At 50.1% G+C, this 16,382-nt stretch overlaps 1 protein-coding gene across 1 annotated transcript; it reads left to right on the plus strand.

The window, feature by feature from the left end:
• The first annotated feature begins 4,548 nt into the window (after nucleotides 1-4,548).
• On the plus strand, nucleotides 4,549-5,481 carry LOC141731639 (olfactory receptor 14J1-like). The gene has a single exon (XM_074558053.1). The coding sequence runs from the start codon at nucleotides 4,549-4,551 to the stop codon at nucleotides 5,479-5,481; it is 933 nt and encodes a 310-aa protein (XP_074414154.1).
• Nucleotides 5,482-16,382: the final 10,901 nt, after the last annotated feature.

The raw sequence follows: 16,382 nt of genomic DNA on the forward strand, positions 1-16,382 counted from the left end.
CTCCTGGCCAGGAAAACGCTAGAAGGCATACAAAGAACAACACATTGGGGTACACAAGTGCGAAGTGATCGATTTCTAAGTGATTGGGGATGCATAGGAATTTTCAGAATAGCTAAGCAAGTAACTGAACGGTGTGCGATATGTCAACAAGTGAATAAGAAAATCATGAGGAAAACACCCAGAGGAGGGTCAGAAGTAGCCTTATGGCCCTTCCAAAACATCCAAGTAGCCGTTACTGAGCTTCCCCAGGTACAACAGTGGAAATTTTTGCCAGTGATAGTAAATCATGTGACTCATTGGGTAGAGGTGGTACACACGGTGAAAGCCAATGCCAGTGTTGTGAGTAAAACTCTTCTAGAATCAATCATTCCCTGATATGGGATGGCAAACAGAATTGATTCAGACTGGGCAACTCATTTCCCACCAAAGATATTGCAGAAAGTTGTTTAGGCCCTGGGAGTAAAATGAGAATTACACACTCCATGGCATCCACAGAGTTCCAGTTGGGTTGAGAGAATGAATCAAACTCTTAAGAAAGCTCTAGTTAAGGTAATGATTGAAACCCAAATGTCATGGATAAAATGTCTCCCTTTGGCCTTATTAAGAGTTAGAACCCAACCCCAGACAGATCTGGGGGTGTGTCACCCTATGAAATGATGTTTGGGTTACCCTTCCTGACCTCACCCCAGAAGGTTGCCACCTATGAGGAAGGGGAAGCCAGTGCCAAGAAATAAGTAATGTCTATAGCACAAACCTTAGAAGGGCTAAGACATAAAGGGGCAATTCCTCAAACTACCACCCTGGATTCCAGAATCATTAAAATTAATCCCAAGGATTGGGTGATGATTAAGTCATGGAGAGATCAGCCTCTAACTCCACAGTGGGAAGGTCCCTTTCAGGTACTGCTCACCACCGAATCGGCCGTGTGAACTGCAGAGCAGGGATGGACTCATGCCAACAGAGTCAAAGGCCCACTAGAAGAACCCAAAGAATGGACTGTAACATCCAGGCTGGGTGAAACAAGATTGACTTTCAAGCAGAGACTGGAACACAACCAGAAAAACACCAAGACGCCCAAAAAGTAGAGTCAAACTTCCACCAACCAGCTCGAGAACTGTCTTCCTGTTTTAGTGGGTGAGAATTACCAGCATCTGTTGAGGGGAAATACACAAGGGACTCTAAAAGGTAATGGGGCAGCATCCTTAAGCAGTAAGGCAAAGAATAGAGGGCAAGATTGGGTTGGCCCCTTTGTTTGCTACCAAGAAGGCTCCATAGCCCTGCTGCCGGTATGAACCATTGTAGGCATGATAAGGTAGGGACAAAAGGCCATATCAGACCTCTATCATTCCTCAATTCCTTTTTAATTCAACAGGGACTGGAGGGCAGGACCAAGATGGCCTCTGTACTGACCCCTAAGAAGCACCAACTATGGGTAGCAACCACAAAGTCACGGTAGATGGCAGCCAAAGCCATACTGGACATCTGTGATGCCCTTTTGTCCATTTCAAATAAGTGTGTCTAAGGAAAACCTGAATTTTTTTCTGCTGTTCCCACTGTCCTTGCCCACATCAACAGATGCTGGTATGACTCATTCAAGAAAGAGAGAAATTTTTTTACTTAACTGTTTGAAAAAAATTACTTATAGAAAGGGGGGGTTTATTATAGATGAGCATTTCTACAGTTGACTCTCACAATTAAAGAGTGAATATTAAATATATGTCAAGAGAAGGTTTACAGATGTATAGTATCCTTCCCTTCCCCCTGGCATTGTTATCACAGGATGGCCTCAGTAGTCGGGGCATTTGGGAGGGTGGGTTTGTTACTGTGGCAGCACCTGAGCTCCAATCAAGAACTAAGACAGTGATCTCCACCACTGGACAGAGAAGAAGTCGATTGACAAGACTTTGGGGGGGGCTAGAGGTGTAAAAAACAGAATATCCATTTTGTAGATGAGCACACAGTGACTGAATTTTTGCTCCTGGCATTGTATGCTTTCATTTATTCAGTCTTCTGTTGTATTATGATAAGGTCTTAATAAAGCATTTAAATTTTTGAAAGTAAAAATAGTTTCTCACATGGCGTTGGGGAATGTGAGGCAAAGTTGTCACCAATGGATCAGCTCTCAAGGTATAACTTCTCTGACCTGGCCAGACCTCCTTAGGAGAGACCCTTCGTCAGCATCAATCACAGAATGGTGCAATCACCTCTTGTATAATAAGAACAGCAATAAAAGACACCCTTTAAGATAGGATTACATATTTCTCAGAAGCTCCTTGAAATATTTCTCCATAACTGTAAAAGGAAATCTTCCTGATGAACTGCTCCAGACCAGAGAGAAATCAAGGCAGAGCCATGGTTTGTCAGGACTTGCTTGATCCTAATGAGCCCTGTGGTGCATTTGGAGCAGAGCCCTGGAACCCTGGGTCTGACGGGAGATTGCACAAACCTTTCCAAGAGTCAAAGCCAGTGGAAAACCCCAAAGTGTCTCAAGGCACCAATAGGTCTCACTGAGGTCCATCCCAACACAGGCTCCTCATGGACTCCTTGGAGAAGAGAATTGGAGACCAGGACGGCAAAAAAACTTCTGAGAGACTCAGTGTAGAAAGGAAATTCCAAAGTACCTTAAAAACCTTGAGTATCTCAAAGTATTAATGAGCACCACTGAGTGTCAGTACAGAGCTCTCAAGGGACTCGTTAAAGCAGATAATTGGAGCCATGATTGCACAAACCTCTCACAGAGTCTGTATCAGAAGGGAAACACCAAGTACCTTAAAATAACTGAAGTACTCTGAAGCATTAATGAGCCCCACTGAGCATTGTTAGTGACAAAGCCTCTCCAGGGACTAATTAAAGCAGATAATTGGAGGCCATGATTGCACAAACCTCTCAGAGACTCCAAGGCAAAAGCCAAACCTAAAGTCCTTTGAAAAACTTGCAATCCCTGCAGGGAGCATTAAGGAGCCCCCAGGGCCATTCCTGAGCAAGGCTCCCCAGAGACTCCTTCCAGCAGATCCTTGAGGCCAATGGGATGTGGGCAAGGGGGGGATGCTGAGGGTGACAGTGCCCAGCCTGGCTGGGGCTGTGCCAGGAGGCCCCAGGGCCTCAGGACAAGGTGTCTCCTCACAGCCCTTGGTGGCACAGACCCTGCTGCTGTGCCCCAGGGCACCAAGACTTGCCTTCTCTTTGTCCCCACCTGTCATCACTGCCTCCTGTTCTCTGCTCTGCCTGGGGCCTTAGGACACTTTCTCAGTTGTGTCCCTCAGTGGGACCCATTAAAAGTCCAAGAAACTTTGGAGTTGGATTCTGCCTTGGAGTTCTGGAGAGGTTTCTTCAGCTCCCTCTCAGGGACTGATGTTCAAGGCCTCAGCACAAAGCCCCAGAGGTTCATTAAATTGCTTGTGCTGTGTCTGTGCTGCTGAGCTGGACTGGGCTCCTGGCACAGAGGCAGCTCCTGGTAACCAAGCAGAGCTTCAAAAGCACATTTCTCCTGAGCAGCAGCTCTTCTGCCAGACCAGCAGGGCTGGGGCACTGCCTGCAGCCACCCCGGGCACAGCAGAGAGGCACAGAGAGCTTCAATCAGTCAGGGCTGGGAAGGTGCTGAGAAGTGCCTGGGGCAGAATCACTGCCAGCCCTTGGCACAGGAACCTCTGGCTGTAGGCCAATGCAGCTCCAGCTCCTAGAGCCATCTCCTCAAGCTGGAACATCCCAATGCCTACAGACCCTGTGAGTACATTCTCTGATTGTGCCTTGTGCAGAGCAGCCAGGGGTGCCCAGGGCTGTCCTGCAGAGCAGGGTCCTGCAGCCCAGGGCGCTGTGCTGGGGCAGGAACTCTGCTGCCTGCCAGGGACAGCTCTCAGCCAGCCCTGGCAGCTGCTCCCAGCACTGGGGGTTGAGGTCTGAGCGAGAGGAGACAGATGGTAAGGTTTGGAAATGTTCTCCTTGTGTGGTGAGGATGCTGTGTTGTTCAGGACTGCTGCCAGCATGGCATTTAACTAAACAACATTTCCAAGTACATTATACAGGGAGCACAGCAAGTCAAGGGCTGCATACAAGGGAAAATTCTGCTTTTTTTATGTACTACTCAGGGTTGCCTGGGTAGGAAATTGTGTATAGATATTCGTCTCTGGTTCAGGTTTAGAACAGTAAAAAAAGTTATCTCAGATCTTACAAACCAGGCAGTGAGAGAAATCAGTACAGGGTCCATTAGAGACTGCATCACTGTCACTTTTCCAGCCTCCTCAGGGTTGCTCTGACATTGCCATCAGAGCCTGCAGTTCCAGAGCTGCCCCTGGGAAGTGCCAGAGATGGGAGGGGTCTGCAGGGCAGAGCTGAGCCCCCAGGGCTGGGCTGGGCTCTGGCAGCACTGGCAGGGCCCAGCCCTGGGCACAGGGAAGCAGCTGCTGGCAGGGACAGCTCCAGGCAGCAGAGCCCTAAGCAGGCAGAGGGGGTAAAGTGCCCCCAAGCTGTGCTGGGATGTTTCAAGTCTTCTCCAAACCCAACTACTCCATGATTACTTTTTTTACAGATCCTCATGCCAAGAAACTGCAAATGTCCAACAGCAGCTCCATCAGGCACTTCCTCCTGCTGCCATTGGCAGACACGCGGCAGCTGCGGCTCCTGCACTTCTGCTTCTTGCTGGGCATCTCCCTGGCTGCCCTCCTGGGCAACGGCCTCATCATCAGCGCCGTAGCCTGCAGCCACCACCTGCACACGCCCATGTTCTTCTTCCTGCTCAACCTGGCCCTCTCTGACCTGGGCTCCATCTGCACCACTGTCCCCAAAGCCATGCACAATTCCCTCTGGGACACCAGGAACATCTCCTACACAGGATGTGCTGCACAGGTCTTCTTTTTTGTGTTCTGTGGTATAACAGATTATTTCCTCCTGACCATCATGTGCTACGACCGCTACGTGTCCATCTGCAAACCCCTGCACTACGGGACCCTCCTGGACAGCAGAGCTTGTGCCCACATGGCAGCAGCTGCCTGGGCCAGTGGCTTTCTCTATTCACTGTTGCACACAGCCAATACATTTTCCCTGCCCCTGTGCCATGGCAATGCCCTGGGCCAGTTCTTCTGTGAAATCCCACAGATCCTCAAGCTCGCCTGCTCCAAATCCCACCTCAGAGAGCTGGGGCTCCTTGTGTTTTCCATCTGTTTTGGTTTTGGTTGTTTTGTGTTCATTGTTTTCTCCTATGTGCAGATATTCAGAGCTGTGCTGAGGATCCCCTCTGAGCAGGGACGGAACAAAGCCTTTTCCACCTGCCTCCCTCACCTGGCCGTGGTCTCCCTGTTCTTTTGCACTGCCATATTTGCCTACCTGAAGCCCCCCTCCATGTCCTCCCCATCCCTGGATCTGGCCCTGTCAGTTCTGTACTCGGTAGTGCCTCCAGCCCTGAACCCCCTCATTTACAGCATGAGGAATCAGGAGCTCAAGGCTGCAGTGTGCAGACTGATGACTGGATCCTTTCAAAAAAATTAAACTGCTGGCCAGTTTTTGCTAATCACTTGTAATAAAAGTCATTTTTAATACTTTGTATTGGTTTCATTTTGGAGGTTCTTTCCTTTGTTTTAGTTTTTTTCATGTTGTCCACAAAAAAAATGTCATTGTTTGTTCCATTTCTCATTTTGTTTCTCTCCACCTTCCCTGTGGCCACAGACTGTGTCAATGAGGGGCTGCAATCTCAGTGGCTTTAAAGGAACTAAAGGATGTCCAGCAGAGTTTTCTGCAGAGATGCCCTTTTGTTGCCTTCTCTGGAGCTGCAGCGGCAATGTCTGTGTGCAGAGCTGGGGGCAGATCAGTGCTGGCGCAGCAGCTTTGCTCCTGCTGGTCACACTATTCCTGATCCAGGCCAGGAGCCATTGGCCTCCTTGCCCACCTGGACACACTGCTGTCTCATTTCTAGCCTGCTGTCCCTCAATCCCTGCAGGTTCCTATTTTCCTGGCTGCTGTCCAGCCCCTCTGTCTCCAGCCTGTAGCACTGGAGCCAAATATCTGGGCCTGGCACTTGGATTTGTTCAACCTCACCTTGTTGGATTTGTTCCCTGGATTCAGCCTGTCCAGGGCCCTGTGCAGAGCCCTCTTATGCTCCAGCAGATCAACACTCACCCAGCTTGGTGTCATTTGCAAAGATGTCCTTGGTTCCATGGGGCCCCTCAATGTCACAATGGCCTCTTGCTTACACCAGGCCCTGCACTGTCACACTGGTCTCCTTGGTTCCATGGGGCCCCAAAATGTGACAATGGACTCTTTGCTACCATGGGGCTTCAGAGTGTCACAGTGTTCTCGTTGGTGCTGCAGTTCCACAGTGGCCCCTTAGTTCCATGGGGCCCCAGAGTGTCACAATGGCCCCATGGTTACATGAGGTCCCACACTGTCACCATGGTCTCTGTGGTTCCTCAAGTCCCCTCAATATCACAATGGACTCCTTGTTTCCACGAGGCCACACAGTGGCCTCCTTGAGGCCTCGTTGTGCCACAGTGGTCCCTTGGTTACACAGGATCCTGCAGTGTCACAATGTCCCCTTGGTTCCATGAGGCCCCACAGTGTCAGAACGGCCCCTTGGTTCCACTGGGCCCTGGAGTCTCCCAATGGTCTCCTTGGTTTTGCAGTGTGAAAATGGTGAAACCCCTTTGTTACACAAGGCCCTGCAGTGTCACAATGGCCCCTGTGGTTCCACAAGGACCCAGAGTGTCACGGTGCACTCCCTGGTTCCATTTTGCCCTATAGCACAAAGTTGGACCCCTGGTTCTGTGGGGCTGCACGGTGTCACCATGGTCCTCTTAGTTCCACAAGGCCCCACAGTGTCACAATGGCCCCAGAGTGTCCCAATCATCACAGAATGACAGAATCAAATAGGCTGGAAAAGACCTTTGGGATCATCAAGTCCAACCAATGCCCTAATACTGCCTTGTCACCCTGACCATGCCACTAAGTACCGCTGGAGAGGGACAGTGACTCTGTCACCTCCCCCCTGGCCAGCCCATTCCAGTTCCCACTCATCCTTTCTGTGAATAACTTCTTCCTATTGTCCAGCCTGAACCTTCTCTGGTGCAGCTTAATGCTGTGTCTTCTTGTCCTGCCCTCCAGCAGATCCACACTCACACCTGGATTGGTGCCACCTGCAATTTGTGCATGGTGGACTCGATCCCCTCAGCCAGATCATCAGTGAAGATATTAAACAGGACTGGGACCAACACAGATCCCTGGGGGACACCACCAGTGCCTGGACACCAGCTGGGTGCAGCGCCATCCCCACCACTCTCTGGGCCCAGCCTCCAGCCAGCTCCTAAATCTCCCAGCGAGGAGGGAACCTGCCCAAGCCGTGGGCTGCAGCTTTTCCAGGGAATGCTGACAGAGACAGTGTCAAAGGCTTTGCTGAATTGCCGGCACACAACATCCACAGACTTTCCCACATCCACAGGTGGGTCACCTGGTCATAGAAGGAGACCAGGTTGGTCAGGAAGGACCTGGCACCCCTAAATCCACGCTGGCTGTCTCTCATCCCTCAGCCATCCTGTGGGTGCCCTGTGATGGCACTCAAGGTGATCTGTTCCATAACCTCGCTGGGCACCCAGGTCAGGCTGACAGGCCTGGAGTTCCCCAGCTCCTCCTTCCAGCCCTGCTTGGGGATGGGCTCACACTGACACCTCCAGTCCTCTGGGACCTCCCTGCTGAGCCAGCACTGATGGTAAATGATGGAGAGCAGCTTGGGGAGCTCATCCACCAGCTCCCTCTTCCCACTAGAAGGGATCCCATCTGACCCATACACCTGTGAGCATCTGAGTGTCTCAGCAGGTCATCAGCTGCTTCCTCCTGGATTCCAGGGGGCTGTTCTTCTCCCTGTGCCCATCTACCGCTCAGGAGAACACTTGTCCTGAGGACAGCCTGTCCTAATATTGAAAACTAAGATAAAAAGGATGTTAAGTAGCTCAGCCTTTTCCTCATCTTTAGTTACTGTATTCTCCACTGCATTCAATAAGGAGTAGATGTTCTCCTTATCGCATTGTTTGCTATTAATTCTATTAATTCTATTAATATTAATAGAAACATTTTCTATTATTTTTCACGGAAGTGTCCTGGTTAAGCTCTAATTCAGCTTTCACATCTCAACTTTTCTTTCTGCATGATTTAACAACATCCTTTAACACTTCCTAAGTTGCCAGACCTTCTATCTAAAGGTGATGCTCACACTTTTTCCCCTGACTTCCCACAAAAGCTCCATGGGCAGCCAGGACAGTCATTTTCCTCACCAGATCATCTTTTGCCACACTGGGACAGGCTGCTCCTTCCCCCTTAAGATTACTTTCTTGAAATGTGTCCATCCTTCCTGGACCCCTTTGTTTTTAAGGGCTGTTTCCCCTAAAAACATCAGTACCTGATTCAGTACTCCCCAATCAGCATCCTAAACAGGCCAAAGTCTGCCCTTCTTAATTCCAGTGTAGAAGTTTTGTTGCTGCCCCTCCTTCTTTCACAAAACATTGAAAAGTTGATTATTTCATGGTCACTGTGCCCCAGGCAGCCTCCGAGCCCCACATCTGCCACCAGCCCTTCTCTGTTTGTGAACAGCAGCAGACAGAGCTTTCCTTGGAGTGGGAGTGTTACCAAAAATTCAGTAAAAGAGAGAACTCCTTAGCACCAGTGTAGCATTAAGAAGCAGCATTCTTTATTCAGCTGGATGCACAGGGGATAGCTCCTCCCAAAGCTATGCAGGCTGAGTACAGGAAAGTTTCTGTTTATATTCTGTATTTTGCACACATATTCATTGATTGTCCTGGACTAAACACACATATGATAATAATTTCTCCAAAATTATTAACATATTTCTCCTCCCCTTTACCCATGCATTCTTCCAGACCCTGGGGGTCTCTCTGGTGGTCCCTGGTGGTTGTGGACCCCAATGTTCCAGTGGGCCTGGCTGAGTTGGCAAGACACTGAGGTTGCTGAACTTCCAGTTCCCCTTCTCACACAATGGGCATTGTGAGATTTCCATAGGCCTGGGGTGCTGCAGAACATGATCTAGGTGACAGCCCACCTGGTGTAGACAATTTATCATCTGGTAGCATGAAGTCACAGAGTACGCTATGACATCACAGAGTGCAGTATGTAAGGTTATTCAGCAGGTATGACATCATAGACATCATCACAGAGCCAGCTGTGACACCAGAGGGAAGAGATCTGGTATCACAGAGCAGACTATGACATCACAGAGTTGGCTGTGACATCGAAGGCCAGCTGTGTGACATTAGAGAATGGGCTGTGACATCACAGAGCAGGCTGTGACGTCACAGAGGGGCTGTGTGACATCCCAGCAGGGCTGTGTCAGGTCACTGGGTTGGTCACTCTGCCCCAGCTCCCCCTCACAGTTTCTCCCAACAAGTCCAATGCTGCTCATGCCCAGTGGGGTCCCTGTCCCCCGGGATCCCCCCAGCCCACCTGGAGCTGCAGCCTCCCCCAAGGATGTTCCACAAGATCAACCCCAAAACCTGACACAGGGACAAGGGGCTGGGCTGTGTGACCAGGACATCAAGGACATGGATTATCCAGGTCACTGTGGCCTGGGTTGGGTTCCCCAGGGCAGGAAAGATGTCTGGCAGCTGGAGCAGGGCCTGGGAAGGGCCTCCAAGGTGGGGCTGGAGCCCTTGGGCTGTGAGCAGAGCCTGAGGGAGCTGGGCTGGTCCAGCTCAGAGCAGGGAAGGCTGAGGGGCTCCTCATCCCAGCCTGGCAGTGCCAGCGAGGAGGGGATGGAGAACACAGGGCCAGACTCTTCACAGGGGGGCCTGGTGGGAGACAAAAGCCAATGGGTGGAAGGGGAAAGAGGGGAGATCAGCCAGGGCATGAGGAGATGAAATGAGTCAGGCTGGTTTCAGCATTTCCTCACCACCAAAAGCAGCCTGACCCCATTCTCCATCCACCACTGAAAGCTTTGCAAATCAGGAATTGTTCAGGCTGTTTGGCCCCCAATCCAGGATGGGCACCCCGAAACAAGAACTTCACTGTGTTTATATCTATCTCAGAACCATATTTTTCTAAAATTAATTTTATTACGGAAATCATTGTGGATGGTGGACATGTCAGACACTGCTGGGACATTGCACATAGCTCAGGGAAGAGCGTGATTGTTATTGAATTGTATCCTGTTCAACCATGGACCGTTGGCCATGAAGAGAAACTTTCTGTGCCTCTGAGTTCCAGACCCCCAAAGGACACAAACCTGGTGAGTTCTGGCTCCCACTCCAGTGGTGGCACCTGCACCTCCCTCCATCCCCAGAGCAGAGCTCCCTTGTGCCGGAGAGTCCCTGGCAATGCAGGGATGAAGGAACCAGGACAGGCTGTGGGGATCAGGGGCAGGGCACAGCCAGGAATTTGGGGTGGTTGTGAGCCCAGGGCAGGACGTGGCTCTTGGCCTTGGTGAACCTCATCCCATTGTCCTGGGCCCATGGATGGCTTCAGCCTAGCCAGATCCCTCTGCAGAGCTGAGGCTTTTCATCTCCTAAATGTATCTCATGGCTATCCTTTTTAGTGTCAGCTGCCTTCATGGGCTCCTCTCTCAGCTTTCTACCATTGTGAGCTTCCCTTTGCCCCTCATCTTCACATCACAGGAGGCACAGTGTCCCTAACACTTGTGCCTAATTCCAGGTCCTTGGCAGAAGTGCCAGGGCTAAGCTCCAGGTGCTGCCCCTGCCTGGCATGTGGGGCAGTGCCAGGCAGATGGGGCTCACCAAGCACACCCTCCATGCCCTGGTCCTGGTCTGGGTAAGAGGGACAGTGGTGATTCCCTCCAGCTGTTGGTGAAAGGACAGGATTGGGGCTCAGGAGATGCTGGGACAGTGATCAGACAGGGGTTCCCAGCCCCCTCCTCCAGCAGGAGGATGTGTTTGAAGGATGACAGCTCTGGTCAGGGAGACAGAATGAGCGTGTCCTGTCCTGCAGCTTGGTTTCAGCATTTCTGTACAGAATTGGTACCCCCAATTCCATGAATTGGGGGCCATCTTTTGCTCCCCAAATGCAGGTAAAACTTCTCTTCTGTCATTTCCAGAAGTGGCAGTGTCCTGGCAGTACTGATGTGGTGAGAAAGAGCCCCACAATGCTTGCTCAGGTTTAGGAGCAGAGTGGGCTTGGGGTGGGTTTTTGGTGTGTCAGGTCAGTCCTGTCCCTTACTGGCCATGATGTTGCTGGTTTCAAACTGGTTACAAAAGACTTTTGCAGTGATGCTCCTTCTGCCAAAAACTAACTGTGCTTCTGAGCAGCCAGAATAAAATCTGAGCTTCTCTAACATGCAGCCATGGACTAGGCTGTGGGCACTGCCAAAACAAGGGTGCAGTGCTGCATTTTCATGAGCCAAGCCATGACTCCTGCTAGTTGTCTGTGGAGTTTTGAGCCCTGCAGGGTATTCCAGGTGGTCAGGAGTGGCCACAAACCAGGGAATAAGGTGCTGAGAGTCAAGCAGTGGTTTTAGTGCAACAGGAAGAGGTTAAGCTGCAGCTTTCAGAATAATTTCAAACTTCACTTTAATGATGCTCAGGCTGCTGGTGGTGTAATAGCAGCAGACATCAGCAGTGGGAGCCATTCCCGTGGTTAAATGTACATTGTTTGGTGGGAGAAAAGTGCTTTGAAAGAAGAGAGGGTGTTTCCCAGGGAAGACATCTCTCATTCCTTGCTTTTATCTCCTCCCTGCCAAGCTGGGGATGCTGTGAGCCTGTGAGCTGCTGAGAGGTGCTTAAATGTGTGCTGGGTGATGAGGAATATCTTGCTCTGGTTTTTATGTGCAAGTAGGCTGGATTTTCTGCAATAGCTCCAATAACCTTCGAGTGGCTGTTTAGAAGGATGAACCTCATTAAAGAAGAGATATTTAATAACAGGCCTATTTTTATCTCTGTCTTTATCTAACAGTCTGCACATTTATTTCAAGCTTGTAACAGTGCTTTGGAAGAAAAATGTTTTCCCTCCTCTGAAATGTGTTGGCAGTGCCTCCAGCCTTGGTTATCTTGAATTTCCAGTTTGACTAGCATCCCTCCTCCTTCCAAAGCCAGCAAACCACAGCAGGCCCACAGCTCCAACATTTTCCTTGGGAAATGGGAAATTTCTGGGGGAATATGCTTTCAAAACATGGGACTTGGATCCCAGGGTCACTGAACCAGTTCTGAAGGTTTGATCAAACATGATCACAGCAACTCCCTCAGGCTTCAAATGTGTGATCTGGTGTGGGACAGGCACTGCAGTGTTTGCTGCAGGATGTGACTGACCCACACTCTGGGAGAGGCTGGCAGCTCTGGGGGTCAGGCATTTCTGCAGAGATTTTTTTTTCCTAAATTTGTCAACTTTATTCTGTAATTTCATAAATTAAACCCTGATCTATAAATGTCTTGCAGACATCGTGTTTTCAGCCCATTCTCCTGTGTTTGCTGTCATTTGCTGGTGGTGAAGGAAGCAGCCCCAGCCCTGAGGGGATGCACCATCTTTCCAACTCCTTCCACATCTGTCCCTTTGGCATTGCTGGCTCTGTACCCAGACCCTGCCCTGACTGAAGGTTTGCTGGAGCACAAGTGCCTGAGCCAGTGGCCAGGATGACCATTTCTGAGCCCTTTTCCCAGGATACTTGTGGCCATATGCTCCAGGAGATGCTGGATTTGGGCCCTGGGATGTGTGTGGCAGTTATTACTAAAGAACTTGGCTCTAGGGGCTAATCCCTGGTTTGTCCTTGTCGTTCAGTCTGGATCATGTACATCCATTAACTATAGTTTTGCAGCTTTATCTTTTTCCATAATTAGGGAGCATTTTCCATGGTCTTGCTCAGACCCTTCCTGCCTGTAGTTTCCCCTGTGGGTTAAGGCCCGAATTACTGAAACTTCCACAGAACTGATTCTGGGTGGGCAAGGACAAGGTCAGAGGGTTTTCAGGCAGTCAGCACAGTCAGATGGCTCCTGTGAGGAATATTTCACTTGCTTCTTCACAGCTCTTGCCTGCAAATTGTCCTCTTGCTCAGATGGGGCTCCGGTTTCTTTATTTTGCTCCTTTTCCTTTCCCAAGTTATTCAGTTTTCCATACATTTATTTATAGGGTCACACAAGCAACAGGTCTGCTTTTTCCACAGATCCTTCCAGAGCCACGTGCTGTGCCTGCTCCATTCTGGTGCAAAAGCACCTTCTCCTCTGAGGAAAACTCAGAATATCCATCCAGCTGTCTTGACTGAGCGAGGCATTTTCTCTGAACCCTGCCCTCTGTTCATTTCAGAATCTGCAGGGAATTTGGGACATAAATTAAAAAGCTATTTGATGCTCCTTGAGGTCTAGAAGCTGGTTTTGCATTTGTTCTTACTTGAATGCACACTGAGACAAATGGCTCTGCTTTACTGAAGCTGCTTCCTTTGGCATCCTGAGGAATCTTCCTAGTTAAAAAATAAATATGGCTCTGTTTTTCCAGCCCTGCTGTACCAGCAAAAGCTAGGGAAGAATATCTAATCTCTTTGTGTCTGTCCTGATGTTTTGTAGAACTAATTCCCATTGATTGGAAGAACTCTTCCACGCCAGATTAATGTTTAATTTTTTATTATGTGTTTACATTTTGGAAGGAGTAAGGGTGGTGGTGTTGGAAATTCTAATGAGGCACAACATTTCTATTTAAAAAGACTCAGGCTCCTCTCTCCTGATTTTTCTGCCTGATCCTTCAGACTGCAGGAAGTTTTGCTTGGGTCATTCACTTGCAACAGGATGTTATGTGAATACAGAATTAATGTGTGCAGCCTGTCACTTGGAATTGCCGCTGTTCTGCTGCTGGAGAGCTCCCGGGGTTGCAGAGTCCTTGCAAGCAGCAATAACAGGAATGTGCCAGTGATCCTGCAAAGCCAGAGGAAGAACAGGGAGCTGCAAGTCTCCCCCATCACTGTGGGGTGTGAATAAATAGATCTAATCAACAATTTACATGTTAGCCCCGGACCAGGGTTTATTTTTAGGATGTGTCATTCAGCCCAAGCGAAACCTCTGCATCTCAGGCTGGTGGTGTTTCTAAAAGCACCTCTAAGTGATCACTGAGGCAGAATTTTAAGCTGCATTTACATTTTGATAGAATCTGCTACTTTCCTTATCTGAAACAAAGCCCGCCTAATCTTCATTATTTACACTATCATTTCACCTAACCAGGGTGCTACTAATTACAGTTATCTGTCTGTTCTTCACCAGATAATACACAAAAAATTGTTTCCCCTGGCTGTATCTGGACTAGCTAGAGCTGTAAGGAGGTTGCACATGGTGATGGGTTTTGCAGGTGGAGTGCAGGTATTTATGGGCTGTCTGAGGGAATGCTGGAGGAGTGGCTGCTGTCCCACCGGCTGTTCTGCCATTCCAAGACACCTCCACGGCAAAACATACAGAAAACACTGCTTAAACCCAGAAAAATCTGGTTACTGCAGGGTGACTGGAGCAGGCCAGTTCACAAGAGAGGTGTTGGAGTCCTGGGACATCCCAGACCCACCTGAGCACAGGCCTAGGGCTGGAGGGGACACTGCTTGAGCAGGGGTTGATCCCAGAGGTGTTTCCAGGCTCAGCTATCAGGGACTCTCTGGCAGTGCCTTTTTTAAGACAGAAAATCTCACGGGGGCTTCACAGAGAGCTGCAAGCCCTGGTGGTGGTGCTGACTGCTCCCCCACTAACATCAGCTGCAGTCTGAGCGGAGCAAGCACAGAAAGGGCTCCTCTGAAAAGAGGCAGCAGGAAATGTCTGAGCTGCTGGGGAGCTGTGGGTCCAGAGGGCTGGAGCCAGGAGCCAGAGGCTGCAGGGAAGGGGGTCCATGAGGGCAGAGCCTTTGCTGGAAGGGAAGACAAGGGGCTTTCACTTGACTCCTGTTTCATCATCCTTCCACACACTGATCTCTCCAGATGCTCTCTAAACCTTTGGTTTGCTTTCTGAAGGGCAAAGGACTTGTCCTGGAGGAGGAGCAGAGCCAGGCTGCTGAGGAGAGCTGGTCGCTGTCAGCTGGCAAGAGGGGAGGGACACGGAGGCCAGAGGGGGGGACACTGGGTGAGGAGATGTTCACACTCATCTCCATCCGCTGCGAGTGTTCTCAGGCCAAACACACATGCACTCCTGTTTGTACTGTTTGCTGTACTTGATAAACTGATATATGTGAGTTTGAGCATTTTTGTTACCTTTTTGTATTCTGAAGAGAACTAAAGATAGTTCACATGATTTTTTTTGTGCCTTCTGCAGTGCAGGCAATGCAGGCAGGGATGGAACAGCAGCATCTTTATACTTGTCAAGTCTCCTTCCGCACCCAAGGCTCTGCCTGAAGCTCAAAGTGATTTTCTTGCAGGCTTTGAACACTACACCAGCAGGGAGAACAAGAAGATCAGTGGAGATTATGCTCCAGAAAAATTGTATCCATGGTCCAAAAGCTAAATATGGAACCATGGAAGTGCACACTGCAGTGGAAGTGGAGCTGGGAATGCTGAATGGTGAGGTTTCCTGTCCTTCTGGCATGAGGAACCAGGGGTCCTCTGGTTCTCCATGGTCTTCCATGAGGACCTCTGGCTGTCCATGAGGATCTCTGGTTGCCCATGGTTCTTTATGAGGACCTCTGGTTCCCTATGGTTCTCCATGGTCCTCCTTGAGGATCTGTGGTTCCCCATGGTCCTCCATAAGGATCTCTTCTTCTCCGTGGGTCTCCTTGAGAATCTCTGGTTCTCCATGAGGATCCCTGGTTCCCCATGATTCCCCCCAGGGCTGTGCTGGTGCCTTGCCCAGAGCTTGCTGTGACAGCAGGCAGCAGTTTCAGGTGGGGCTGCTCTGCTGGCAGGGCCTTGCTGTTCCCAGCAGGGCAGGGCAGGGATGCTCCTGTCCCAGCAGGACACTGGGCATGCAGGTAGCACCCTTCAGCAGCTGCTCCTCCTCTGCATCACTTCCAGGGGCAAAACTCCTGTCCTGCTGCATGGCAGGGAGCCCTGCAGAGCCAGCACGGAGGGGACAGGCTGGGCAGCAGCTGGGCAGGACTGGTTTAATCCTTTTTGCCTGTTCCTGCCATGGAAGCTGTGTACTGGGTGAGATGTGTGTGTTTGGGGAGGGCTGGCCCGACCATTAGCTTGTCAGGGTTTGCAACACTGGCAGCTGGGGAGAAAGCTGTTATTAAATATAACGTGGCACTTGGAGACGGAAGCATGGGGAGACAATAAATACAGCCTTCCATAATGCCATTTTATGGTGTCACTCTTCAGAATTTATTAAGACTTAGTTGCAGCCATACCTGCAGCCTCCGGTGCTGGAATCCGTAAATTGTGTTTGTTATCTCCAGCACTTGCTCTGACCTGCAGTGTTTTACAAGGGGGGAGACACTGGAGGCGTGGGGACACCCCAGCTGATTTCTGCAGCCGTTCCCCTGGTGCCAATCCAGCT

This window comes from Zonotrichia albicollis, chromosome 24, assembly GCF_047830755.1.
Source record: "Zonotrichia albicollis isolate bZonAlb1 chromosome 24, bZonAlb1.hap1, whole genome shotgun sequence".
NCBI lineage: Eukaryota > Metazoa > Chordata > Aves > Passeriformes > Passerellidae > Zonotrichia > Zonotrichia albicollis.

What these genes read in the sequence shown, in the direction of transcription:
- LOC141731639 (XM_074558053.1), top strand. Translation starts at nt 4,549, where the DNA reads ATGTCCAACAGCAGCTCCATCAGGCACTTCCTCCTGCTGCCATTGGCA.